At 55.3% G+C, this 27,088-nt stretch overlaps 2 protein-coding genes across 2 annotated transcripts in view; both read left to right on the top strand.

Annotated features, from left to right (window-relative positions):
• Nucleotides 1-6,465, top strand: part of TMEM51 (transmembrane protein 51) — a 35,899-nt gene extending 29,434 nt beyond the window's left edge. Inside the window, exons 3-4 of the mRNA XM_087820777.1 lie at nucleotides 3,330-3,855; nucleotides 5,856-6,465. Coding sequence (XP_087676903.1) covers nucleotides 3,515-3,855; nucleotides 5,856-6,264 — 750 coding nt within the window. The 5' untranslated portion in view covers nucleotides 3,330-3,514 and the 3' untranslated portion in view covers nucleotides 6,265-6,465. The remainder of the gene's footprint in view (nucleotides 1-3,329; nucleotides 3,856-5,855) is intronic.
• A 12,911-nt stretch (nucleotides 6,466-19,376) lies between these two features.
• Nucleotides 19,377-27,088, top strand: part of FHAD1 (forkhead associated phosphopeptide binding domain 1) — an 80,574-nt gene continuing 72,862 nt past the window's right edge. The window contains exons 1-2 of the mRNA XM_087820775.1: nucleotides 19,377-19,469; nucleotides 26,623-26,829. Of these exons, the coding sequence (XP_087676901.1) occupies nucleotides 19,377-19,469; nucleotides 26,623-26,829 (300 nt within the window). The remainder of the gene's footprint in view (nucleotides 19,470-26,622; nucleotides 26,830-27,088) is intronic.

The raw sequence follows: 27,088 nt of genomic DNA, 5'->3' as shown, positions 1-27,088 counted from the left end.
CCCCATTCCAGGTGCTTTTCCTTGTCATGACTCCCCTCTGAGGTGAGGGCTAGAGAGCTTTCTCTCTGTTTTACAGTTGTGGAAATTGAGGCACAGAGAGGTTAAGTAACTTGCCCAAGGTCACACAGCTAGGAAGATACAGAGGATCTGAGCACAGGCAGCTTGGCTCCAGAACTCACACTTAACCACCAGGCTCTGTTGCCTTGCAACAACACATTCTGATTGTAAAAAAACCTCAAAATACAGAAATAGGGAGTAAAAGGGACACAACCAAGGCCCCTCCCTCCCCAGAAGCAATCATTATTATAAATTAGGAATGTGCCCCTCATCTGGGATTTTTATACATGTTTATATATATGAAAATATATTGTCTCTGTTGTATTTTAACATGAGTAGGATCATCCAGTCTTTTTTCTTATATATTCAAATATACATGTCTGTGTATAGAATTTTTAAATTAGTATCACACTGAGCATACTATTATTTTAACCTTGCTGTTTGACTTTAAAATATATCACTAGCTGCCTTGAGACCATAATTTAATAAGTGCCTGGACCATATTTTTTGGAACCACATTCAGACTATTGGCTGTTTAAGTAGTTTCTAGCTTCTTGCTACCATAAAGCTTTGATGAATATCCCTGCCTCGCACATAACTTATAGAAGTTGGAATTACAGAACCAGAGGCTGTAAACGCTGTTGAAACTTCTGATCCATAAATGCCAGAATTTGCCATCCAGAAACACTGTCGGAAGTTGCCAGTCCCAACAGCCTCACCCGCCCTGGGTGTTATGGTCTATTTTCAATCATTGACCGTTGAACAGGCCTAAGATGTGTGGATCCTGACGTTTTCATCTCTGCCCACGACTCTCATCCGGGGCCTGGAGGCAACGCTTGGATGGAGAATTAACGAGGGGGCAGTGGTTAAAGTGGCCCCAGTCACTGCTTTAATAAACACACCGTCAGCCCCAGCTGGGGGCTCAGTGGTGAGAGCCTTGCCCCGCAGACTGAAGGGTCCCGGGTTTGATTCTGGTGAAGGGCACATACCTCTGTTGCAGGCTCGATCCCCAGTCAGGTGTGTATGGGAGGTGACCAATCGATGCGTCTCTCTCACATCGATGTTCCCCGCCCCCCACCGAAAAGCAATGGAAAAAAATATCCTCAGGTGAAGATTAAAAAATACACATTTTTTAAACACACCATCAGCCGCCCAGGTAGAAGGCCTACCTGCCGGGGCCTTAGCAGGTGCTCAGTATGTGGCTTTTTCATCTCCTGCTTGCAGCATAAGCCTCAGGCTGCACCTGTCCACCCCTGAGCCCTCCGCCTCTGGCCTTGCCTCGGATCCCTTTGGCAGAACCCAGGGCTGCCGACCCCCTTGTCCTTCCCTTCGCTGGCCATGAGTGATATAGATACTGTGGGAAACCAATGCTCTGTGCTTATGGGAGACTGTTCCCAGCTGGTCCCACTCCAGCTGCCTGCAGCGGGATCCCTGTGCCTTGCATGGCACACACATGCACAAGTGTGCACATACACACATAACAGGTTCACACACCCGTGCATATGCACACATGTACACACATACATGCCCGTGCACACGCAATGTAGTGTGTTCAGGGTGAAGGCCCTGTTCCGTCAGTGGGACCTCTGTCTTGCAGAGACTTCCCATACGCCCTCCAGCCCAGCCTAGGACACTGGCCGCCTCACCGCACGGTTCCTGAGCTTTCTTCCCACTTTATTGTTACTCCTTGTGGACGGTTCTGCCGCTGGCCTGGAAGCCCCCTAACCCTTAACTCGCTCGCCCCGGTTCCTCTAGTGCCTGTAACGCTGCTTAGCAGGTGCACTCGAAATACACTGAGGGGGAAAAAGGGAACAGACGTCAAGCTGAGAAAGGATATTATCCCAAATATTTTTAGAGTATTTTTAACAAAGTGGTCGGTTTCGGATGCAGGCCCTTGTTTAATGAGAAAACATCTCTGAGGTGTTGGGTTGCAAGCGGCCTGCCTGGTTCACCGTCCCTTTGGGAGGGTCGGAAAGAATGCAGAGCTGCAAAGCGGGCCTTGCCCATCTGAACATCTGCAGGTTTGCTGGTTTGCGGGGGCTGCTGCCCTCCCTGGAGTAACGTACTGAGGGTGGTCATCAGGGCGTGTTGCCGGCCCGCCCCCCGTGGCCCCTGGGAGTGTTCAGGTGACTCACCCACGTGGCTCACTCGCCCGGCCAGCCCATGACCATGGGATCCCAGGACGGCTGGCGGCTCCCTTTAGCAAGAGGTCTCTGAGCTGCTTCTAGGAAAGAGGGCTTTTCTGCCAGGGGCCACCGCAGCTGAGATGAGGGCTGTGCAAGCTTCTGTCCCTTTAACTGCATGTGGCTGAAGCGATGCGTCCCTCTCAGGCCGGCTTCATGTGGCCTCCGTTCGTTTCATTCACATGATTCAGCAAACGGTTGCTGAGTCCCTGCTGAGTTCCAGGCCCAGGCGCGAGGAAGACACAGCCACAGGGAGAGAGAGCCTTGCGCAGCAGTTGCTGGGGTCTCGTGGGAACACGCAGAAGGGGCAGCTGAGCTGGGTAATCCCAGAGCTGCAGAAATGCTGGAAGTGGGTGTGCAAAGAGGGGTGAGGGGAGAGGTGGGTGGGAGAGGCAGGCCCCGGGCAGGTCAGCCTGGATTGCCCTGGCCGGTGTGGCTTGGTGGTTAGAGCGCCATCCTTTGCCCTGGAGGGTCTTGGATTCGATTTCTGGTCAAGGGCATGTACCTGGGTTGCAGGTCTGATCCCTGCCCCCAGTCTAGGTGCGTGTGGGAGGCAACCAATCGATGTGTCTCTGTTGTCACGTCGATGTTTCTGTCTGTCTCTCTCCCCCCCTTCCTGAAAAAAAAAAAATCAATGGAAAAAATATCCTCACTCCTTGGGGGAGGATTGGAAAAAAAAAATAGACCCTGAATTTTCAGCTGCAAGAGATGGGGAGCCATTGGGCTGGGGAAGACCGCCATTGGCTGTCTGCACTGGGTCATGCTGACGGATGCCCGTCGCCCAGACGATTCTGTTATGGTTATTGATCAGGGCTCACGAGCGCCACCGTTCACACTCCTCCCGCACCCAGTGAGGTCCGAGGCTTGGCTGCACTTCCTTAAATTCCGCAGAATGTTTTACGGACCCGGAGCCCTGACCTCCCCCGCCTCCCGCAGGGAGAGGCCTGGCTTTCCCTTTTCGGGTGGCGCAGGCGGCCAGGGTCCGCGTCAGGCGCGTGGAATGCGGAGCCGGGGCGGGCTCGGTGCCGCCCCCAAGCCCCTCGGGAGTGGGAACTCACGTCCCCTCCTCCCTCTCTGCTTTCCTTTCAGACCTCCTGGCCCGCAGCTGTCCACGCGGGATGCCCCACGCGCGCCCGAGAGCCCCGCCGCTGTTTCCTTAGTGTGGCGCCGGGCATCCCGGGCGGGGCGTTCGGGGCTTTCTCCCGGGCGGCGGCGGCGGCCGTCGGTTGATTCTCTTTCTTGGCGCCGGTCCGTGCCCTGCTCCCGCGGGCAGGATGGCCCAGTCCAAGGCCAACGGCTCGCACTACGCCCTCACCGCCATCGGCCTGGGCATGCTGGTCCTCGGGGTCATCATGGCCATGTGGAACCTGGTCCCCGGGTTCAGCGCCGCCGAGAAGCCGCCGGCCCAGGGGAGCAACAAGACCGAGACGAGCAGCGGCATCCTCAAGAGCAAGACGTTCTCCGTGGCCTACGTGCTGGTGGGCGCGGGCGTGGCGCTGCTGCTGCTGTCCATCTGCCTGAGCATCCGCGACCGGAGGAAGCAGCGGCAGGGCGAGGAGCTGGCGCGCATCCAGCCCCTGCCCGGGCCCACGCCGCAGGCCCCGGAGGAGGACAGGTGAGCAGGTGCCCGGCAGGTGCCCGCGGGCACGCCCGCACGCAGGGGTCATGGTGGGAACGGTCCAGGAAGCTCTGCCTTCCCTCTCTCCCCCTGTCCCCGCTCAGGCTCCATAAAACAGCTCTTCGTCCTGCAAACCACTTTATACTTCCACGCCAGAGCCTCCCAGGGCTTGGGGGGTGAGTGGGTGGCAGGCGCGCCGGGACGTGGACACCCCCAGGGAAGCTGCACGGGGCCGGGGGCGGCCCCGCCTCCAGACGGCTGCTCGTCCCTCCCCCCGGCCTGCCGTGCGGGTCTGCTTTGAGGGGGAACGGTTGGGACGCGGTGTTTCTGTTCGATCAGAATGCCACCGACTCATTTAAAAGGGATAATAGTGGGGAACACGCGCTAAAGCTGACGCCCCTATTATAAAAAAGAGCCCTTGCCAGTGACTCGGCGGGGTGAGCGGGCCAGCAGGGACATGGACACAGGACACGTGAGCATTTCCAAGACGTCCAGACGGTTGGTCTTTGGCCTCATTTGTCACGAAACGCAGACACGGCCAAGGGGTCCTTACCCTTGGCCTCTCATGGGGGCCGTGATGGGCGGCCCTGGGCGGGAGGGCCCCTGGGGGGAGCGTGGCCTTGCAGAAGGACACTCGCACGGTCAGAGTCTTGCACGGTGAGAGGCAGCATTGAATGTGTGCGCCCGTCGGTTCTGTCCCTGAGGGCTCACCCCGGGGAGACGGTCACACGCGTGCAGAGGAGTCTGTGCCCACGTGTTTGCTGCTTAGCACAGCAAAGCTGGGCAACAGCCTGAGGACCGCCCACCGGGCTGAACTGTGACATGCCCTCCGGTGACCTTCTGCGAGGTCATCGCGGATCCGCCCTCGCCAACGTGGGACCGTATCCACCCCACGGAGAAAACGGGGTCATAACACGGCATCTTTGGTTAAGGCCCTGATCACATCAAACATTGCTGCGGGGTTAGGGAAGGTTCCGGAAAGGTGGGCAGCGGGGGGGGGGGGGTGTAACAGAGTGTATCTCCGGGTGGGAGGATTTGGGGTGGTTTCGTTTTCTTCCTGTAAGTCTCTCTTATCTTTACCGTGGGAGGGAGTTGTTTTTATTTTGGAAAAATTAAACCGATTTTCTGATAATGAAAGACAGTCATGCATCTGCTAGGAAACTTGGGAAACTGGTCAAAGAACAAAGAAGGAAGATCGGTCAGCCATGGTCAGGCCGCGCCCTGAGCTCACATGCAGCCCTGAGGGGGCAGCAGCCAGACCGAGACCAACAGCCAGGTCTCAGGAGTGGGCCCGCGTCGGGCCTGGACAGCCGCTGTTGGCATCACTCCGTGTAAATGTGTAAAAAACACCGATTTGGGGGGTTTTATTTCAACAGTCCAGTGAGAGTAAGGCTGGGCACCTGGCCTGTCCTTTCAGTCTCATGGGAGATAAAAAAATCACAGAACAGTTTGAAATACATATAAGTTTTATATTCAGACATTCCTTCTCTATCTGGGGACAACCCTTTTGCTTCAAGCTGGCATTTTTTTTATGCATGTTTATGTTGCCTTTGGCCACAGGGCCCGCTGGGCATCAGAATAGCCCACCTGGCATGTTGTTAAGTGCGGGACTTAAAGGCAAAGGCGGGGCGAGCCCCCAGATAACACGGGGCAGTCACGGAAAACGTGGCGTTCAGTTCCCACCCTCTCACTTCCCAAAGGTCTGGCCGAGTCAGGGAGCCTCGATGTATCGGTTTTCCCATCCATAAAACGGGTGTAAATAATAGTACCTCACTCGTGGTGGTGTTAGGGAGGTGAAACGGGCTCGTACGTGTTCAGGTGCCGAGAGCCCCGCCCGGCGGACGGGTGACGCGTCGGCTTTTATGACTCGCAGGCCCATTTGTGGTTTACAAGGCTGGTGTCCGTGGGCCCGGCGCCACCAGGACTTAGAGTCCGTCTTCGCACGATTTTAAGTGACTCGAGCGCCTGCTAACCCCCCGTGTCTTATTGTCCTGCAGCCAGGAGGAAGAAGAGGAGGCCTCCTCGCGCTACTACGTCCCCAGTTACGAGGAGGTGATGAACACGAACTTCTCGGAAGCCAGGGAGCCCGACCGGAGCCCGAGGATGAGCATCTCCCTCCCCTCCTACGAGTCCTTGACCGGGCTCGACGAGACCAGCCCCACGACGACCAGGGCCGAGGTGGAGGGCGGCCCGGGGAACCCTCCCGACAGGCAGAACTCCAAGTCGGCCAAACGCGTGAAGCCGCTGAAAGTCCGGAGGATTAAATCCGAGAAACTTCACCTCAAAGACTTCAGGATCAACCTCCCGGACAAGAATGCCCCTCCGCCCTCCATCGAGCCTTTGACTCCCCCGCCCCAGTACGAGGAGGTCCGGGAGAAGGCCCCCAACGCCCGGCCCCCTGACTGACGGCCCTCTCGGGGGGCGCTCCCTCCTGTCGCCCGCCCTCCGCACCAACACACCCCAATGAAGCCACTCCAGCCGCTGGTGAGAAGCGAGGGGACAGACGCAGGCTGAGCAGCTTGGGGCGGGGGTGCGGGTTGGGGAGTCCCGTGATTCTGGGGTGACGCACGTCCACGGGACCTCGCGGAGCAGGTGCACCGGGCGGAGAAGCGGTCTCGGGTCTCGGGATGCGGTGGACCCCGTCGGGGGGCGGCCCAGGCATCTTCCCCACCGCCCTTCCTCAGCTAGGCCGTGAGGAAGCGGCCTCCCCGCCAGGAAAGGATTCCCGGCGACTGGTGCAGACTGTGGACTGTTCCGTTTCCGAAAGGCGCCTCTGTCGTCTCTGCTGGGGTCCTGAACTGGGGGCGGGAAATCCGACTCAGCTTTGTAGCAAGGACACGGCCCTTCTGTTAATGAAGCCAGACCAAGGGCTGGGTGGTGATGGGTGAGGCCCGGGTGGCGCTCTCAGAGCCCGAGGGCCCAGGGCCTGACGATGCTGAAGATCGTAGTCTTAGCCGGGACGCTTGACTAGTCTCCCCCGTGTAACGGCAGGAAGGGAAGCTGGCGGGTGTTCTGTTCCTTCTAAAATGCCGTGCAGCTGAGCTTTTTATAATAAAACATTTTATATGTAGTGCATCTGGGCGCTGAATTCCTTTAGCGGCTCCTCCAGGACTGACCTGCTTAGGGAGCAAAATCAATAATAACAGCTGCCAGCCGGGCGTGGCTCAGCGGTTGAGCATCGGCCTAGGATCTGGGAGATCGCAGTTCGATTCCCGGTCAGGGCACATGCCCGGGTTTCGGGCTCGATCCCCAGTCGGGGGCGTGCAGGAGGGAGCTGATCAATGACTCTCTCATCACTGATGTTTCTCTCTCTCCCTTTCCCTCTCTCTGAAATCAATAAAGACATTTTAAAAATATAGCAGCTGACATGTACCAAACAATGTATGCCGGGCACCTTGCTAAGCACTCCATGTACATTGTCCCATTTCACCTGTACCCATTTCGTAGGTTAGTCGTAGAGGCTCAGGTTAATTACAGGGCCCCTGCTACACTGCCAGTGAGTGGCAGGGCTGGGATTGGAAGCCAGGCGGTCTGGCTCCAGGGCCTGAGTTCTAAACACTGTGCTGCCCAACTCAATGCAAAGGGCTCTTGCAGACTTTGAATGAAGACTTGTGTTACCCAAGAGCTGAGGCTGCCCCATCAACCCACAGGCCCAACAGAAAGCTCTGGTGCTTAGCAGCTCTCTGCCTGTCTGAACATTCTTCCTACATCTCTCTCCCTGAGAACTGGCCCAGGAGGGAGCCCTGCACCACCTGTCGGCCCCCAGAACCGACGGGCTGTGTGATCGTGGAGGGTGGGCGAGCATGTCCTCGGGGAGGGGACAGAGTGATTACCCGTGGAGCCCAGGAACGCAGCTCAGCTAATGAGAGATGCCCCGAGGGTAGCAGACGGCTGAGCGGAACAGGATGTCTGGAGTCAGGGTCTTGACTGTGGAGTGGGGGTCTGGGAAGACAGGCCTGAGTCCAGAGGGGCCTTCCTAGTACTGGCAAGCATGGAACAGGCCTGTTGGGAGTCTGTGTGGCTGGGAGCTTGGTTGGGTCCCAGAAGTAATAAAAGCTGACACTTCATCTGTTTGCTACGAGCCGGGCGGTGTTCTAAGAACTTCAACACATATGAACCAGTTTCATCTCCCTAACAACACCATGAGTTAGGTGCTATTATACCCATTTTATGGATGGGAAAACTGATACATCAAGGTTACCTGACTGGGCTATACCTTTGGGAAGAGTAAATCCTCAGACTTTGGATGTTTCCTAAAAGTTCCCCTGGGAGGGAAGGGACAGCAGTTAGGACAAGAGTCACCTTCTTATCTGGGGATTGACAGCAGGTCCCAACGTTCCAACCTTTCACTTTCCTGACGCGGGTCATCTATAAAGAAGGGAGCTGCAGGGATCTGCCTGCTGGCCTGGGCCACCCGGAGGCCGCTCTGGTCCCGGCCCCTGACTGAGCCAGCCTGTGGCTCTCTGGGCTGGACCTGCTCTTCAGTTCCTCTCTCTGCTTTCTCCCGATGGGAGGAAAAAGGAAAGGGCACTAGCAAGGTTCCCAATGAGCTGAGAAACAACCTTTTAAAAGGACTCTCTCAGCCTGGCCTCTGGTAGACATCTTTTGGGGTGTCTGCCCAGCCTAGATTCTCCTTGAGGGGAGAAAGGGCTTTGAGGCTGGTAGTGGGCTGAATGGTGGACCCCCAAAGATATCAGGAACCTGAGAGTGTTACTCTGTGTGGTAAAGGTTTTGCAGATGTGATTGGGTTAAGGATTTGGAGATGAAGAGGTCCTCGATTATCCAGGTGGGCCGTGCATGTGATCCACAAATGTACTTGTAAGTGAGAGATGGGGAGATCACATACCCAGGAGAGGAGGCCACAGGGCCGTGGAGGCAGAGACTGGAGTGATGCAGCCACAAGCCAAGGAACGCCGGGGGCCACCAGGGCTGGAAGAGGCTGGGACGGTTCTTCTTTAGGGAGCTCAGCCCCAATGAAAACCTTGATTGTGGCCCAGTTGGTGCTTATCGTGGGCTTCTGGCCTCCAGAGCCGTGAGAATAAGTTTCTGTTGTTTTAGGCCACCCACCAAGTTCGTGGGAATTTGTGACAGTGGCCTTAGGAAACCAACACAGGTTCAACCTTCAGTCTTAGAGACCAGCCCCCTTCGGCCTGAACATTCCCCAGCCCTTCCTACAGGCAGGGATGCTGCAGAAACAGCACGGAGGACCCTACTTGTTCGGCGTGTGAGGAAGTGACCGAGTAGAAAATTATTCACATTACTCGGAATATACCGCGGGTAGTTAGCATATAAAACAGAAAGCATGGGTTCACCTCTGTCCAAAACCACGACAGAGAGAAGCTTAGCCACAGCCTGCAGTCCGGAATCGTGGCCAGAGAGGCGAGGAAGTTACTGGCAATATTAAGTTAAGCCACCCAGCTCTTCTCCAGCCCTAAGTGGCCCCAGGGCCCTGAAAGAGCAAGTTCCCACCTGGAGTTCCCATCCCCCAACAGGAGGAGTCTCAGCATCCCCGTGGTGCCATGTGACCTACATCTTCTCAGGTCACAGCCGACTGGACCTGAAGTATGTGTCCACCTGACCCAGGAGAACCAGTCAGAAGCTGAGCTGGGCTAGGACCGCCTGTCCCAGGAATTGGTCCTGGGAGAACAGAGAGGCCACCGGGTAATGTGGCCTCAGGGGCTAGGGGGCTGTTTGGGGACCACTGTGATGGGCCACAGGTGTGTGAAGCAGGGGACGCCGCCCTGCAGAGAGAGAATGAAGCTAACTGCTAAAAAGGGGCGGCCAGGGACAGCCAGATCTCAGAGATGGCTGCTGTCTGCTGGGGACTCTCTGGCCCTTGGTCCTGTCCCTTGGGAATCCCAGCTGCGCCTGCCCTTGGTTCCATAAGAGAGGCTGTGTCTTCCCAGAAAATTCCCCTTTTTAGCTCTGCTCCTATATTTAGCCCAAGTCCTTTGCATCCTTGGCAGTGCTGGGCCCATAGTGGATACTCCACCTGCTCTCGATTTCCACTTTTCTCAGACTGGCTACCGTTCTAATGAAGGGGAGCTGCAAGCAGCGGATTAAGGCAACAGACTGGAGCCTGGCTGTGTGGAGCACTAAGCTGGCCCGTGTGCCGCCGAGCCAGCAGGATCCATCCGCGAATAGGTACTGAGCTCCTGTTACGTGCCGGGCGCTGCTCTAGCCTCTGGGGGTGCAGCAGGGAGGCTGAAGTTTTGCTCTCCATGAGAAGGGCTCTTGCTTGGGCAGTGTTTCCCAAAGAGGGCCCAGCGGCCTTGGGTGACAGTGACCAAGGTCATTTTGGACTGGCTACTTGAGCTGGGTATAGTAAACTTGAACGCCACAGGGGAGCCGTGTGCCCAGACAAAGCCGGCCTGTGCGAAGAGGCAGACAAAGCAGAGGGTCGCGGAGGAGGCAGCCCCAGGCGGAAAGAGATACCAGCTGCTTTGCATCCCCTGGTCTGGGCCCTCCGCAGCCTGGCCGCACCCCTGTAAGATGCCCTACGCTGCCTTCAGTCCCATCTTTGCCAGGCACGTTGGAGTGGGTTTCTGTTACTTGATGCCAGATGTCCTGAGGCGACCTGGTCCTGGATGGGCAGTGTGAGACGGCCGAGCCAAAATAACCTGCAGGTGTGCGGCCAGCTGAAAAGACACGGCTGTTTCCCTGGAAATGGATGGAGCAATTAACCCCCTGGCTGCAGGGGCAGTAAACAGAGTCCCTCGGAGGATTGATGGGCTTGCGTGTTGCCTTAAAGGCCCCGGCAAGGCCCGCCGAGCTCCCAGGACCGGCCAGGCTGAGTATTCGAGTGCAGAGCTACGAAAGGACGGCCCTCACCCGCCCACGAGCTCAGAGGAGCGAACCGGGGCTGCCTACCAGGGAGGAGAGCAGTTTCCCCCCAGCGCAGCTGCTTCCCGGAGGCCTGATGTCGGGCAGGTAATTTTACCCTTCTGCCTGGCTGGTGTGGCTCAGTGGTTGAGCTTGGACCCATGCGCCCAGAGGTCGCCAGTTCAAGTCCCGGTCAGGGCACACGCCCGGGTTGTGGGCTCGATCCCCAGTAGGGGGCGTGCAGGAGGCAGCCGATCGATGTTTCTCATCTATGTTTCCCTCTCGCTTCCTCTCTCTAAAGTTTATTATTTTAAAAAATAATTATTAGGCCTCTCTGAGCCTGGGTCTCTTCACCAGCAAAACGGGGGCTGCTGATTTCAAGGCGGGCCCCTGAGAAAAATGCCAGTGCCTAGCCTGCACCTGGCACAGGGAAAGCGATGGCAACGCGGCAGCTCTGAGCTGAACACATCTCCTGATGGAGAAACCAAAGACCCAGGCCTGGCGCCCCGTTCTGAGAAGGCCTCTGGGAAGCGCACCAGGGCCCACCAGCAGTGTGTGAGGAACCGTCACAGACAGCCGGCTCCAGGGTATTTGGCAAAGTCACAGTGGGGCGGGGGGCTGCTGCTGGCGTCTAGCAGGGCAGGGATGCTGCTAAAAGCCCTACAACGCATAGGACAGTCCCCACCACAAAGAGTTCGCCTGCCCCAAATGTCCGCAGTGCCCAGGCTGGGCAGCCCTGCCTTAGATGAAGGAAGACCCCTCTCTCGGGCGGAGGGGGCTTGGGTCACAGAGCCCGGCCCCCCATGTCAGCTCCATTCGAAGGAAGCAGGCAGCAGCCGTCCTCGGAGATCAGCCCGAATGTGCCACTTATCTTTCCTTCCTTTTAACTGCCGTTTTTACAAAGACTGCTTTCTTCTCCCGCTCCAGTCCAGAGCCATAAATCTAATTCTCCGCGGCGTGATAAAGAACAGATTTCCCTTCCCTTTCTTTTTACCTCCATCCCCGGCCCCAGCTCTGCATTAAAGCCTGGAATTTATTAACTGAGCTATAGAGGGTGCGGGAAAGCTAATGGCCGGTGGTGCTTACGAACTCAAAGCGACTGCGAGAAACGGTCCCTTATTTGAAAGCGCACTTGGAAGTAAGGGAGGCGCTGTAACAAAATAGAGCAACGGGCGTGCAATCTGGGGAACAGACGTTCCCGCTGGAGCCTTCCTCTCGGAAAAGCGGCGGCCACACGGCGCGCCTCTCCGCGGCGGGCTCAGGCCTGCGGGAAACTTGGGAGGCGCGTGGGAACGTCAAACCCAAGAGACTGCGCTTAGGGTTTGTCCCCGAGACGTCTTGTTTGGGAGCGCATCCTGGACGGTTGTGCCCCGTCTAACAAGACACAAATAAGAGAGAAATAGTGTTATGATGTGAGGGCGAGCTTTCCTGTGCTGTCTGGATAAAACATGACAAGCTGGAATGTGTGTGTTTGGAAGAGAAACTGTGAATACTTGATGTGAACACGTGAATGAAGACACCTGCCTTCTCCAGTTCCTGCCTCTTTCAAAGTTGAACAAAAAATAAAATAAAGCTGCTGGGGTTTTTTTGGACAAATTAGTTTTAAATCAGACTCAAAGTCCTAGTCTACAAATTGACTTTTTTGAACAGGAAAGGACACATTTGCCAATGGTAAATTTATGTTAGCACCTACAGGGTTCTTTACTTATTTTATTTGATTTTGATTTTGACCCTCACCTGAGAATATGTTTTAGAGAGAGGAAGGGAGAGAGAGAGAGAGAAAAAAAAAAAAAGCATTGATCGGTTGCCTCCGGTACGTGCCCCGACCGGGGTTTGAACCTGCAACCTGCGCCCTGACCAGGAATCAAACACACGACCTTTTGGGGCACAGGATGATTGATGCTCCAACCAACCGAGCCACCTGCCCAGGGCACCGGTGACGTTCTCTTAAATCAGCACAAGGGCAGCCGAGAAAAGGCTACAGGGATACACATCTTACAGGAGAACTTGTGAGCAGAAGAGCAATAATTTTACTGACTTTAGTAGGTATTGCTGTCACGGGGGTTTACATACAGCACAAGGAAGACAGTCAGTAATACTCTGATAACCATGGATGGTGCGAGTGGGGACCAGAAACGTCGAGGAAAACGCTACGCAAAGTATCTGCTTGTCCAACCGCTGAGCTGTACCTGAAACCAATGCATAAGCAAACTGAAAGTGAAAAAAAAAGTCGTGCTAAGTCTCTTGAAAATATCCATTCAATCAATAAAGTGGCAAAGAGAAATTAAGACCAAAAGGAGAAAAAGAAAATCTAACTGCTATGTAGGATAAAACTTCATTTTTATGTTCATCTCCCAAGTTTAAAAAAACAACAACATTTAAGCCCTAAAATTTTTCCATTGACTTGAAAGCGGTAAAATTGTCCATTCATCTTCCTTTAGGCCAATAATAGAAAGGCCTCAAGGGGCAAAATAGGAGCCAGAAATAAGACGGAAGCAGAAACAGGAGGAGGAGAGCTTTGCGTGGCTGAGTTCTGCGGATGTGTTACTAACGGGCCACCCCCCACCCTGCTAGGCCTACAGCTGAGTTCTCAGATGTACACATTTTGTGCACCTCCTTTAATTGAATAAACGTTGGATTTTAAAAGAATGTGATTGTATCTCTATGGGTTGATGTCAGAGTTTCTCAGCTTCGGCACTACTGGCATTTGGGGCCTGGATAACATTGACGTTGCCGCGGGGGAGCTGCCCTGTGCATCGCCGGGGGTCACACCGCGCAGAATCCCCCGCAGGTTCATTTCAGTCAAAAACGAAATCACAGTCCCGTTACCAAACGCCCGAGAAACAAGTCAGTGTGCGCCAGAGTAAAGAGAAACAACAAACAATAGATGGAGACCCTGCCAGAGGGCTTCGGACGTCGGAATGATCCCACACAGATTCTAAAATCACTAGGTATTAATTTTTTTTTAAAAAAAGGAAGGATTTAAACATGAGCAAGAGATGAAATGATCAAAAAAAATGGCCAGGCATTTGTCCTCGGGAGTGTGCGGGGGCCCCGGGGAGAGGTACTGGACCCCTGTACTTTTGGCACTTCCGTTCTGGTGGGAGAAACAGATTTATGTGACAAATAAAATTAAGCTGGGGGTGGAAATTCAAGTGCTTCCGGAGGCCAGAGAGGAGATGTGAGCAGCGCAGGGGGCCAGGCGAACACAGGTTGTATCTAGAGAGGCAGCCTCTTCTCGATCCTAGCAGATGGTTGATCTCTATGCGGGAACAGAGCCAGGAATTGCCAGGTGCTCCCATTTCCCAAGAAATGGCATAAACCCAGATTTCAGCGTGAATTAAAATGATCTGCACACGCCGGCTGCTGCGGTAGACATCTGAAGTTTCTGTGACCCAAATAACAACTCACTTTCGGAAAAAGACTCTTGCTGTGCCCCCATGGGATTAAAGACGGAGATGGTAGGGGTGGAACCTGCGGCCAGCATACAGAGAGTCTGTCTGTGGTTGGGTCCCCGTGGTGAAAGCACTGCCGAGAGCCCGAGAGAGGCCAAGGCCGGATGACGTCGCTTGGGCCCAAACCCAGCGGTTCCTTCTAGATTTTTCATTCATAGTAACCGGTGAACTTGCTTTCATGCTGAAGTCCGTTGGAATCAGTTCCTCTGATTCCACAGAAAGAGGCCCATCCCTTCAGCCACCGATCAAAAGTCTATGCCCAGAATGACAGCCAAACAAACGTATCTGAAGGCCGACCGTGGCCGCCCGGCCTGCACGCTCGGCACCTGTGAGGCCATACTCAGCTCCCGGGGCACCTGTCCCCTAGCCCCTGTTCCCACCGTGCCTGTCGCCTGTTGCGGTCTTCGCGCCCTGCTCTGCCCCTGACGCCCTCCCCCTCCTCCTGCATGACTCGGCTCAAACGTCAGATGCTTCCCTTTTTCTAGAGTATTCCCTGACCACCCCACCACACACACGCACTCCCCTTGAGCCCCCAGCCCTTCTGTGGAGGGTCCCAATGCCCCAGCAACATTCCTGTCCCCCTCGCTTCTGGACAGCGACCCACGTTCAGGCTCAGAGGAGAAGGGATGATCTCGTCGGCTTAGGTTTCAAAAAAAAAACAATCCGTTCTTAGGAGAGGTCGGAAAACACGGTGAGAAACGAGGCTCTGGGCGGGGGACAGGAAAGAAGGACACGTGGCCGTGGGGGAGAGAGAGGTCCGTGTTGAGCGAGTGGGGAAGGAAGCACAATGGACGCACTGAGACCCAGGGAGGTGATTCAGAGGAAACCTGAGAAGAAAGTCTAAAGGGGCAAGAGGTTGGAAAGGAAAGTACAAAGCATGTGACTGGAATGGCTACCCCCCCCCCCAAAAAAAAGCTCAAAATAGGAGCACTGTTCAAAGGAGGGAAGAATGCAGGCTGCAAGCAAGACGTGCGAAACCTCAGGAAACCGAGCGAGTGAGGTGACAGAGGATGAGATCACCTCCAACCAGATACGCTGGGAGGCCGCCGTTGATTGAAAGAGGCTTTCTCAGAAGGTGGCGCCCGTGTTGGCTGAACCCCGGCGGAACTCAGAGCCACCCAGGACCGCTGGGATCCGCCATCAACAGCAGACGGACGAGCCAAGTGGGTCCAAGGTCACAACCAGCCAGGTGCCAGCCGGGCGACGCCCCAGGCAAGCGCCGTCTGTCTCTCTTCTCACGGGGCCTCGGGGCCTGGTACACAGTTCCCAGGCCTCCTTCCCCAGGACCGACTGTTTCTTTAGGGGATCAAATAGCTAAGCCCAGGCTGCACCCACTCACAGCGGCCCCTTAACTTTCGTTGGGGAGAAATCTGGGTGAGGCTCTGGGTCCTGTTCCCAGAAAAATGCAACATGGGCTTAGACACATGGACGTTTCCTCTCGGTTTCGGTTCCCACCTGAGGCCCATCTCTCAAACGGCAGTCCCTAAACTCATTCGCTTAATCAAAAAGCATTTTGTTGAGTGCCAGCCACATGCCAGGCACTACTCTAGCACCAGGGGTACTCCGGTGGGCAGGGTCCTGTGTCGTGGAGCATACCTTCCAGCTGATGGTCTCCAAAGAACAGAAATCTGGCGACGTGGCCCCTGGAGAATCTGGCAATTCCTCCATGTCTCTGAGCCTAATTTCCCTGCTAAAATCGAGGGACCGAATAGAAATAATGATCATTGCTGACATTTTTTCGTTGGGCTTCTCTGCAGTGCCTGTGGGTGGGGGGGCTTCTTAAGGACAGTGACTGATCCAGGTCAACTCTGGGGCCTCCGTCGGACACTTCGAGGGGCTCGGGGGTTGTTTGTAGAGATAATGAATGACTAACCTCCAGTTTTGACCGGGAAGTCCAGGAGCTGTAAGGTTGCAGGTTTGGAAATACCCTTTCCCCAGCACCTGGAAGAGGGACCCTCATCCTGTCAAAATTGTTCCTTCTGCCCCACCCCTCTCCAGCCCCCACCCCATCCCCAGAAGCGGGGGTCCCCCCAGCTTGCTGTTTCCTCATCTGCAGCCAGTAGGACTGGGGATTTGGGTAGGGCAGGGAGTACCAACCTCCAAGCCTCTCCAGGTTGACCTCCATCACCCTCTCACCCCTGCGCCCCACCCCCACCCCACCCCCACCCTCACCCCACCCCACCCCTCACCCCACCCCACCCCCAACTGCACCCAGCCTCGGAAGAATTCTTGAGTTGGCTCCTTTCTCGCTATAAAACCTTGTGCCACGTCTGTGAACTCTGAGCCCCAGTCTCCCCGTCTGTGAAATGGGACCGAGGCCACCCCCGCGCCCCAGGTGGCAGATCGCCCCGCCCCTCACCGCCGCCCCGCCCCCTCAACAGAGCCCCGCCCCTCAACAGAGCCCCGCCCCCTCAACAGAGCCCCGCCCCTCAACAGAGCCCGCCCCGCGGCGGCGTAGGCCACGCCCCTCGTCCCTCGGGGGCCTGCGGCGTTTCCATGGCGACGCGCGTACACAGGCCGGGCGGGTGCGCGGGGTGCCAGCCGCCGGCTGGAGACTCCGCGGGAGCGCGGCCGGGGGGCCTCGCCCGGGAGCGGGGCCGGCGCCTCGCGAGCCCGCCGGGCTGTGGGCGGAGGGCCGAGCGAGGGCTTCTTCCCCCGGCCGGGTGAGTGCGGCGCGGGGCGGGGCGGGGCGGGGCGGCGGACACGCGGGGCCTGCGAGGCCGAGGCTGGGAAGGCGGGGAGACTCCCATCCCCACGGGCACCCCAGGGGAGGTGCCCCAACACCAGCCCTTCCTGCCTAAGTGCGCCCCCCACCCAGCCCTCCGAGGTGCCCCGTGCGGGAGTTTAAGGGCCCTCTGTGGCACCAACTCTCGGATGTCCCGTGGGGGGCAGCTGGGATTAGGAGGGGCGCCCCCAGGTTTTCCGGATTTCCAGACACCAGTGGCCAGAGATGCCCGTCGCCTGACTTCTCCTTTGAGGAATTTCTACAGCTCCCAGGTCCCCCCAAGACCTCATAGCCCTCAGAAGTCTTGCGCCCCTAGCCCGCTCTGACCCCGGGAGGGGTCCGGGGGCGCCCGTGCTCCCAGCTCTTTCCCCTTCGCTGCGTCTGGGGCTCTGTGGCACTAAGGACGAATTTTCAGAGTTTTAACACGTTCAGATAACTTTCCACGGTGTTTTCAGGCAGGGAGATGACTCCGCAGGGCCAGACTAAGGTGGAGAAATACTGTCCCACCCCAAAGCTAAAGAGAGAGAATTTAGGTTTTCCACAAAGTCACGTGGGATGGAGACCGAAGGGCAAGCGAGGGTAGTTACCAAAGATTCCTCACCAGCTGGCTGCTCTGGTGGCCTTGAGGTGTCATTTTGTATTTTCATTCATTCAGCGAGTGTTTACTGAGCATCTACTATGTATCAGGCGTTGCTCCAGGCGCTGAATATAATGTAACAAACAAAACTGCCAGGAACTTGGAAGGGTCTGAGGTTCCGCCTGGCTTATAGATGCTGGCGGAAGACAGGAGAGGCCCCCCGGGCGGGAGACGGAGGACTTGATTACGGCAGGCAGCCAGAGCTTCACGTTTACCTTGGTTCCCTTGTCCCAAAAGCAGAGTATGAGAGGTGGGTGCTGTGCACACAGTGGGTCTATATCCCAGCTAAGGAGCTCCAAGCTTAGGAAATCCCAGTCTTTGAAAGGGACTGCTGGCAAACCTGCCTGGCCGTTGCCCCCAAAGGAGGCATCATCTTTACGGTTGAGCATCGACCTAGGAACCAGGAGGTCGCTGTTCGATTCCCGGTCGGGGCACATGCCCGGGTTTCGGGCTCCATCCCCAGTAGGGGGCCTGCTGGAGGCAGCTGATCAATGACTCTCATCATTGATGTTTTTCTCTCTCCCTGTCCCTTCCTCTTTCTAAAATCAATAAAAACATTTTTAAAAAAATGATAGCACTTAGTAGGGCTTCAATAAATGATGGTGGAGATGTTGACGGAAAGCAGAGCCAGACCTGATACATACACGGTCACAACTAGATGGCTTTCATTTCATCCACAGTCCAGCAACTTCACATTTCAGTGACCTCTGAGTTGAAAGGAGAGGGACGTGGCATTGAGTTGGGGGATGTCCCGCTGTCAGCGGACGCGTCTCAAATCAGAATTCAAGCATTGTGTGTCGTGTCACCGACATTTGGGAACCTACTAAAGTCACTGAAATGTTTATGTTTTGAAAAACATGCACAGAACTTACTTCGAAATGCATCAAAATATAAAACGGAGGCACGAGTGGACAGATGGATAGCTCTGTGATCAAAGAAACACAGCAAAACGCCAGCTGTAGAAGCCAGGTGGTGGGTACACAGGAGTGCACCTCCCACGCCTTTCAGCTTCTCTGTGCATTGGACATTTTCATGATAAAATACTGGGGGGGGGAATATGTGCAGAGTCCCGATCATATGGCCAACACTGTAGTCTGGACGCCTTGCCTAAATCACCTTTTTTTTCTAGTATATGAAAAAAATTGAGTGACTTTTAAAAAAAGTATCTATCATTCAAAGCCCATTTCCTCAAAGACTGACTCGACACTTTAAGAAGCTCTGGAGGAGCTTAGAGGTCCTTAGATCCGAGTTCGAGAAGCCCAATGCTAATCACAATAATAGAAGTCGCAGCAGCACAGACGTGTGTTTCACGGGTAGCAGTCGCCATTCTAAATGCCACACACATGTGATTGCATTTAATCCTCACAGAACCCTTTGGGGTACAGAGTATTATTAGCCCCATTTTACAGATGAGAAAACTGAGGCACAGAGAAAGATTCAGTAACTCACCTGAGGTCCCAGAGCTAGGACGTGGAGGGCTAGGAGTGTTGAGCGTGGGCACTTGGTATGTCAGATAAGCCACCTCGCGCACAGTTTTATGGGGTGGAGAGCAATTAACCAGTGGAATTCGGATCTGTCATCGGTGGTTGCAGCTGTAGCTTGTGCTCCGAGTTACGTGAAAACGCCTTCCCCTTGGTCATCTGAACCAAGCTCACCTGTGCCAGACGTCACCACCGATGGCTTAAGAGACGGTTTTAAAATGCGCAAAATCGTAATTACGACCACTGTCGGTCTCTCTCTCCACTCCCGCCTCCGCTGATTTCTCCTTTGGACGGGGCGGTGCAGTTCATTCATCCTAAATATGAGGCTGGACGGTGAGAGGCCGGCGTCTTTCTAACAGGTTCTTGTCTGAAAACCTTGCGCAGGGAGAGCAGAGAGCATGAAAGCCTATCTGAAGAGCGCAGAAGGCTTCTTCCTCCTGAACAAAAGCACGACCATTGGGAGGCACGGAGAGTCAGACCTTGTGTTAGAGGTAAGATCCCTTCCCGCCCTCCCCCCCCTTCCTGCCCCATGACCTCGAATCTCTTCCCTGGCACGGCCTCTGGCTCCCCCTCAATGTGCTGCCCGTAACCAGGGCCAGGTGCGCTCGGTTTCCCTGGGAAACGCAGGGAAAATGGACCTGTCCGTGGATGTCCCGCCGCCATCCCCGCCCCAGCAGCCTTGATGGGCTGGTCTGGAAGGTGGGCGTAGAGCCGGCAGCTGACCCTCCCCTGCCCCGGGCCTGCCAGCCAGAGCCGCCTGGAGGCCCAGCCTGGGCAGCGGCCTCTGGCCCTCGCCAGCGTTTTCCGAGGCTGACGTGGGCCCCTCGGGGCCTGCGGACCTCCAAGCAGGAGAGCAGGGTAGGCCGTGGGCGCGGCCTCAGCGTTTCTCACTTCATTTCGTTCTCTGGGTTAGCCGGGGCCTGGTCCAGAGCCTCAGCCCCTTCGCATCCAAGGAAGCCGGCAGAAAGAAAGGAATAATAAAAACTGTGGCTTTGGGCCTTTTTAACTTTTGAAAGTTAAAATACTGAAGCAGAAAGAAAAACAATGAAATCCCTTTATGACTGTGAACGGCGGGCCTCTCTCAGGCCTCGCTCCACAGATTTCCATTTAACTTTTTATTCTGAACTAATTATAGGTTCACAAGACGTTCCAAAGGTAATAGAGAGATAGATGCCGGGTACCCTTCACCTGGTGTCTCCCAACTGGTTACATTTTATCCAGCCAAAATGTATCAAAACAGGAAATTGACAAGGGTGCAAAGTGTCTGTCTGGCTCTATGCCATTTTGTCACACGTGTGGGTTCGCGTGTGGCCATCAACGTACAGAACGTATTCCGTCCCCAAAGACCTGCCTTGTGGAATTCCCGGACAGTCACAGTACCTCCTCCCGCCACCGCCCTAAACCCCGACGACCCGACAACCGCTGATCTGCTCTCCGTTTCTACAATGTTTACCTTTTTGAGAAGGATACATGCAGGGACTCAGATACTGGGCGACCTTTTTGAGTCGTGTTTTGTTTCCACCGTAATGTGCTTGAGACCCGTTTAGAGTAGCCTGTTCCTCTTCATTGCTGAGTAATATTCCGCGGCGTAGACGAGCCGCTTTTAAGCATTCACACGCTGAAGGGCATCGTGATGGTTTTCCTCGTGGGGCTGTTACCAGTCAACCTCCTATAAACACCCGTGCGCAGGTTTTTGCGTGGACGTAAGTTTTCATTGCTCGGGGATAAATGCTCGGGAGTGTGATCGCTGGATCACAGGGTTGGTTTCTAAAGAAACCGCCGGACTGTTACCCAGGGTGACTGCCATTCTGCGTCCCGCCGGCAGTCTCCGAGACACGGCTTCTCTGCCTCCTCACCAGCAAGGAGTGTCACCACCGCTCCTTATTGGAGCTGTCTAGTGTGCGGGGATGTCGGATCGTGGCGTTGATGGGCATTTCCCGAGCGGCTGGCGATGCGGGTATCTTTTCAGGTGGCGCGGGTTTGCCCTCCGCGTGCCCGCTTCGGTGAAACGCCTCCTCGTGTTCTCTGCCCACTTCTAATTGGATTGTCTGGTTTTTTCCTATTGGGTGTTGAGAGTTCTTTATATATTTTAGACATATGTACTCAGATTTAGATGTTTTAGATATGAGTCTCTTCGCCCCAACGCCCTCCCTTCCACTCTCTCTGAAAATCAATGGAAAAAATATCCTCAGGTGATGATTAAAAATAAAAAAAGAAAGAAAGAAAGAAACGCAGGTAAAGTGCTGTGGCCGGGAGGGTGGAGATGGAGGGAAAACCAAGGACAGGAATGGCAGGGGATGACACGCGGGTGCCTGCGCCTCGCCCGCGGTGGACAGGCCCCGCCCCGCCGGGCTGGCTCCTCGCTGTTGCCGGAGCCCCCCTAGCCCGTGTCAGCTTCGTCTGGGCTCTGAAGGTCGTGGAGCGGGACTGACCAGAACCCATCCAGCCAGGTGACCCCTGTCCTCTTGCCGGGCACCCGCCGGCCCTGGGCTGCCTCTTCCCAAAGCACCGTGGAGCCTGCGCCCTAATCCCGCCTGTTACCGTGAAACGAGGCTGCGTGATCGTCCCGCTTACGCCATTCCGTGGACGTGGGCTGTGTCTGCTGTGGCCAAGGGCGGGTGCACCTGTGACCCCGACGGGTGCTGCCAGCTGCCCTCCAGAGGTTTGCAGATGTAGTGAGCGTCCCGCCAGCAGTGACATCTGTCTGTGCCCCGGCCCCTCCCCAGCCCAGTCTGTTGTCCACCTAGTGTGTCTTCACTGGTCTGGGAGGTGAAATATGGCTCCCGGCGTGTCACTTTAACTCGCTTCTCTCTTATGAGTGAGCCCTGGGTTCTCAGCCCTCGGTCCCTGTGGGGGACCCACAGGAAGCACCAAGCCTGGGTGCAGCTCCCCCCTGCCCGGCTCCCACTCTGCCCCCCGGGCTCCAGCCGAGCGCTGCTCCCCTGGGGACTCACCCGGCGACCTCATCTCATCCGTCCCTCGGGAACCTTGTCCCCTGTTCCGGGACCGGCCGCGGAAATGGGGGCTGATTTCACTGGTCAGTTCTATGGGCCTACTCCCCTCTGGCAGGTGGGGGGGCTTCCGAGAGGAAAAGTTCAGAGAGAAGGGCCGGATTGTAATCATGTTTCTTACTTTTTGGTGGTAAAATGCACATGACGAAAAATTTAGCATCTTGAGCGTTTCCTTAGGTGTGTGCAGTTCGGTGTCATTGAGAATGTCCCTGCGGTTGTGCAGTCCCCTCCCGGCGCCTCCCCAGAGCTGGTCCACCTCGCAAAACCGAAACCCGTTCAGCACTCACTGGGCCTACCCCCCCCCCCCCCCCCCCGCTTCCTGCCTCCATGCGCCCACTGGCCTGCTGCCCCGTGTGACCAGGGTCATCCCGCGGTTGTCCTCCCGTGACTCTGATTTCACTCAGCGTGGCGTCCTGCGGGCTCACCCGTGTCGTGGCATTCGGCAGAATGTCCTTCCTTTCTAAGCTGACTAATACTCCGTTGTATGTAGAGACCACACTTTGCGCGTCCGCCCATCTGCTGACGGACGCCCAGGTGGCGTCCACCTGTGGGCGGTTGTGAGTGGCGCCGCTGAGGACGTGGGTGCACGAATCTCTCTTCAAGCCCCTGCTTCCAGTCCTTCGGGGGGTGCCCAGAAGTGAACTTGCTGGTTCATATGATAAGTTTATTTTTAATTTTTTGAGGAACTGCCAAACTCTTTCCCACAGCAGCTGCAGCAGTTTACATTTCCACCAACAGTGCACGGGGTCACTCTCACCAGCGCTTATTTTCTGGTGCTGCGGGAGCTCCGTGCGTGTGTGTGTGTGTGTGTGTGTGTGAGAGTGTGTTTGGTGGCAGCCATTCTAATGGATGTTAAGTGGAGGGGCCTAATCTTTCGAAAGCACAGATAACGCAAACAGCATACATTTATAGACTGCTCGATTCACCTTCCAAGTTTTAACATGTTTTCTGTGTATGTTCTGTATGTGTATTTACGGGATTATCTCCTCAAAACAGTCCTCTGGGGTAGGAACTACTATTATCATTCCGATGTTCGCTTCACGACGTGGAGATGGGGCTCAGAAAGGTGAAGTAACTTGCCCAAAGTCACACAGCAAGTCTGGGAAGGGGGGACCGAGTTTCAGATTCTAGGCTGACTGAGAGCTTCCAAGTAAGGAAGCTTCCTTCTTTGGGTGTAAATTTAGCTTTTGGGAACATCTAGAAAATCTGTCTGGAACCCGGTGTGAGTTAGCCGAGACCACAAGCTTCATGAGAGTCGTGACACGTGAAAGGAATTTCCCGTTTCTCAATCTCTCAAGCAACGGGCGTGGCGCCATCTAGTGGGGGCCTGGGTACCGGGACGTGTTGGCCGGGTGCGGTCCCTCTAAGGGGGGCGTTGGGGCTATAAACAGAGGCCACGGGCACCAGGGTTTTGTCGGGGGGCCCGAAACCCGCAGAGGAGACCGGCCCGAGCAGCCTCTGTAGAGAGAAGCCTGGGGCCCTGCCAGGCAGAGCCGGCAGGAGAGGGCAGGCTCCCCGGGACGTCGAAACAGTGCGTGCTAAGGCCTGGAGGTGTTTGGTGAGTAATGTGGCCCAGGGAGGAAAAGGCTTGATGGCATGTCGGTGGCAACATGTTGCGGCCAAAAAACGGGCGGGGGGCGGGGGACCTATGAAAAGTCACCTCACACGGTGACCCGATGATAAATTCCTTCCTGGGCAGGTCATGGTGGGGAGTCACTCCCCAGGCCTGTAACTGCTTTAGTGAAGGGCTTTAGGCCAGCCCTGCTCATTGCTCTCGGGCACTTAGGTTAACACACCTTTGAGAGCCAGAAGCAACCCCCCTCGAAGGGGTATTAACCTTCAAGGGAGCAGTTAATCTCACTGTCCTGAAATCCGGTCCCCGCCTGGCTTTCTCCCACCTCCACGCAATCTCCCTGGCGGTCCCTCCTTCATCTCAGATGCATAAAAGAAGCTGCAAAACGGTCCTTCTCTGGAGCATCCAAGGCCTTGCTCCCTGGCACATGGCGTCAGCTTGGCTCAAGTAAACTCCCCACACCTTCGGATGTTCTTACTTAGCATAACGCCCTCGCGGCCCATCCATGTTGCTGCAAATGGCAAGATTTCCTTCTTTTTGGCTGCATAATATTCCATCGAGAGTGTGTGTGTGTGTGTGTGTGTGTGTTTGTGTGTTCCTTTCGACGTGCCATTGAACTCAGTTTGCTAGTATTTTGCTGAGGATTTTTGTATCAGTGCTCACAGTGGGTTTGGTATAAAGTTTATTTTCTTGTAGCGTCTTTGTGTGGTTTGGGTATCAGGGTGATGAATGCTTTTCTCCCATTTCACCTCCTGAGTCTCAGCTGCTTCATCTGTAAAATGGGGTAATAGTAGGTAGATAGGGCTGCCATACAGGTTAAATAAGAAAGGAAACGCACAAGTGCGTCAGCAGGGCCCAGCTCACAGGAAGCCCTCAGCGTACATTAGCTCGTGGTAATAATAATGATGATAATAAATAAAAAGTCTCCCTCCTAGTGGGTCAGCTCGGCAGGATGGAGCTTATGCATCCAGCCTGTTTTGCAGCAGGGCTCTGCCAGCAGCTCGCAGCAACGTTGCAAGAAGGGGAGGGAGCGAGGCATCGTGGGGCGCAGCCGGGAGGCGCTCGGCAGCCCCTCTGGTGGAGTCGTTCAGAGCTTCCTGTCTGCTTTGATTTCTTCATAATGGCTTGACAGCGTTTCAGGAACCGAAAGCAGTGGGGCCTGGGAAGAGACGAAACAAAATGCAACACACAGAGTTTCTCTCTTTGATGGGTCATCATGGGTCCAGAGAGCACAGAGGTCGGTGGGAATGGTGATGGGGGAGGTGTGGGTGGCACTTCCCAAAACACTAACGAGCCTTAATGTTTTTTAAAATACTTTTTAGAACTGTTTCAGGTTTACGGGAAATGGAGCAGACTGTGCAGAGGGTTCCCATATTCCCCCAGCTGGACACACACAGGGTTTCCCCTGCTACCAACATCTTGCGTTACTGCTACATTTGTTACAGCCCAGATTGATACATTGTCACCAACTAGGGTCCATAGTTCACATTCCGGCTTGCTCTTGGTGGTGCAGTTCCATGGGCTTGGACACGTGTACCATGGCATGTGTCCAGCATTCCAGTGTCACATAGAGTCATTGGCTACCCCCTGAAATCCCCTGTGCTTCATTGTGCACCCCTCCCCGCCTCTCCCCAAGCCCCCGGCAACCGCAGATCTTTCCACTGTCTCTACAGTTTCACTCTTTCCAGAATTTCATATATTTCTTAATAATTCTGTGCCTCCATTTCCTCATCTACAAAACAGGGGGCTATCCCTTTGGATTACTGTGGAAATTAAATGAGATAATGTAATAAGGCACCCAGCAAATTTCCTGGCATGTAATGTTTAATATATTCTATTAATGTAAGCTATTATATTATTACAGGGAAATATAAGCTATTATTATATTAATATATGCTATTGTTTATTATTATATTACGGGACTTTAGTATCGATTTGTAGCTGCAGGTACTCTCTGTATGAAAGTTAGATGTGACACTGTGAGGAAATAAACTTAGAAAATCACTGCAAAGTCCTGGGCTGGAGCGGATGCCCCGCAGGCAGTGTCTCGAGAGGGCAGGAGCCTTCACAGAGGCCCGCAGTTGGTCCCGGAGCGGGGGGAATGCGGGCTTTCCTGCTGGCGCTGAGCTTTGCTCGCCCTTCATAGTGAAGTTACAGAGGAGCCTCCGCCCGCACTGCCAATTCAGACACTGTCTGGGGTCTCCCCCTCCTGGGCAAACGCCATCACACTGGGACCCTTTCGTTAGGTAAATTCTAAGAAGCAAGAAAAATAACTAATATGGGAAAAGCTTCGTTGTACGTCAAGGTATTTTTAAAAGGTAGTTATTAAACTATGTGGTTTGGCGTGCTTGCAATTTTGTTTCAACTTCTTAAAAAGATCGTAAGCGTTTTTTTTAAAAAAGCCTGGACGGTGGTGGACCGGTGTTAGCAGCCCCTGCCCCCGGGGGGTGGGATCCTCGGTGATTTTAATGCCTGCTTTGTGCATTTCTCTAGTTTTCATTTTCTGCAATGTTAAGAAAAAAAAAAGTTACTTTAAAAATGAGTAGAAGAAATGAATGAATAAGAATTATTTACAGAGCCTCCCCGAAGCTTGCTATACCCTATTCCGTGAACTCGGCATCTTCCTCGCGAGGAAACGAACCGTTGCCACCTGCCACCTGACCTTCCTGGCTTGTGCTGGGGCCCTTCTGCTTTCTGCCCCACCACCCCGAACAAACAAAAGCGCACCTGTGCCGAGCCGGGGCATAGAAACGGCCAGTTCCCGGCCTAGCGCGTGCCCATTCCGTGCCCATTCCGACTCTCCCGAGCTCCCTTTGCCCCTGTTTTGCCTGATTCCCCACCCAGCAAACGCGGGCCTGCAGCCAGAGCGAGCACATATCCCAGCTTCACCTCCACTAGCTGTGTGACCTTGGGCAAGTCACTCAACCTCTCTGACCCTCCGCATGTTCCCTTTAAAATGAGCGTTGAGGTGACCAGCCAGCCCCGCGAGCCCCTCGGTGGCCGGGTACTGTCGGGCCCGTCCTGGCGCTTGTCCTGGGCGCTGACTGTCCCCTCCCTCAGTCTCAGGACATCGACAACCACCACGCGCTCATCGAATACAACGAGGCCGAGGGCAGCTTCGTGGTCCAGGACTTCAATTCCCGCAGCGGCACCTTCGTCAACGAGTGTCACATTCAGAATGTGGCCGTGAAGCTGCTGCCCGGCGACATCCTGAGGTTTGGGTCCGAAGGGCTGACCTACGAGCTCGTCATCGAAAACCCACCCTCGGTGAGTCCCCAGGGGCCAGGGGGTGGAGAGGAGGCGGGGGAGGTGGGCAGAGGTGCCTCGCGGTGCCGCCCCCGTGCTGCCCGAGGCTCCCCTGGAGCCCGAGGCGGGGGCCGGGCAAAGCGCGTCCCTCGGATGCGCGAGGCCCCGCTGCGCACACAGGTGGCAGCCGCAGGTGGCGGCGGGGAGGCGCTTCTGTGACGCATCCAGGTGGTCCCGGGAGGAGCGAGTCCTCGCGCCCTCTCCTGGGCATTTGGTGGAA

This window comes from Miniopterus natalensis, chromosome 9 (assembly GCF_054644295.1).
Source record: "Miniopterus natalensis isolate mMinNat1 chromosome 9, mMinNat1.hap1, whole genome shotgun sequence".
Lineage (NCBI taxonomy): Eukaryota > Metazoa > Chordata > Mammalia > Chiroptera > Miniopteridae > Miniopterus > Miniopterus natalensis.
This window is presented reverse-complemented; position numbering and strand designations above follow the sequence as displayed.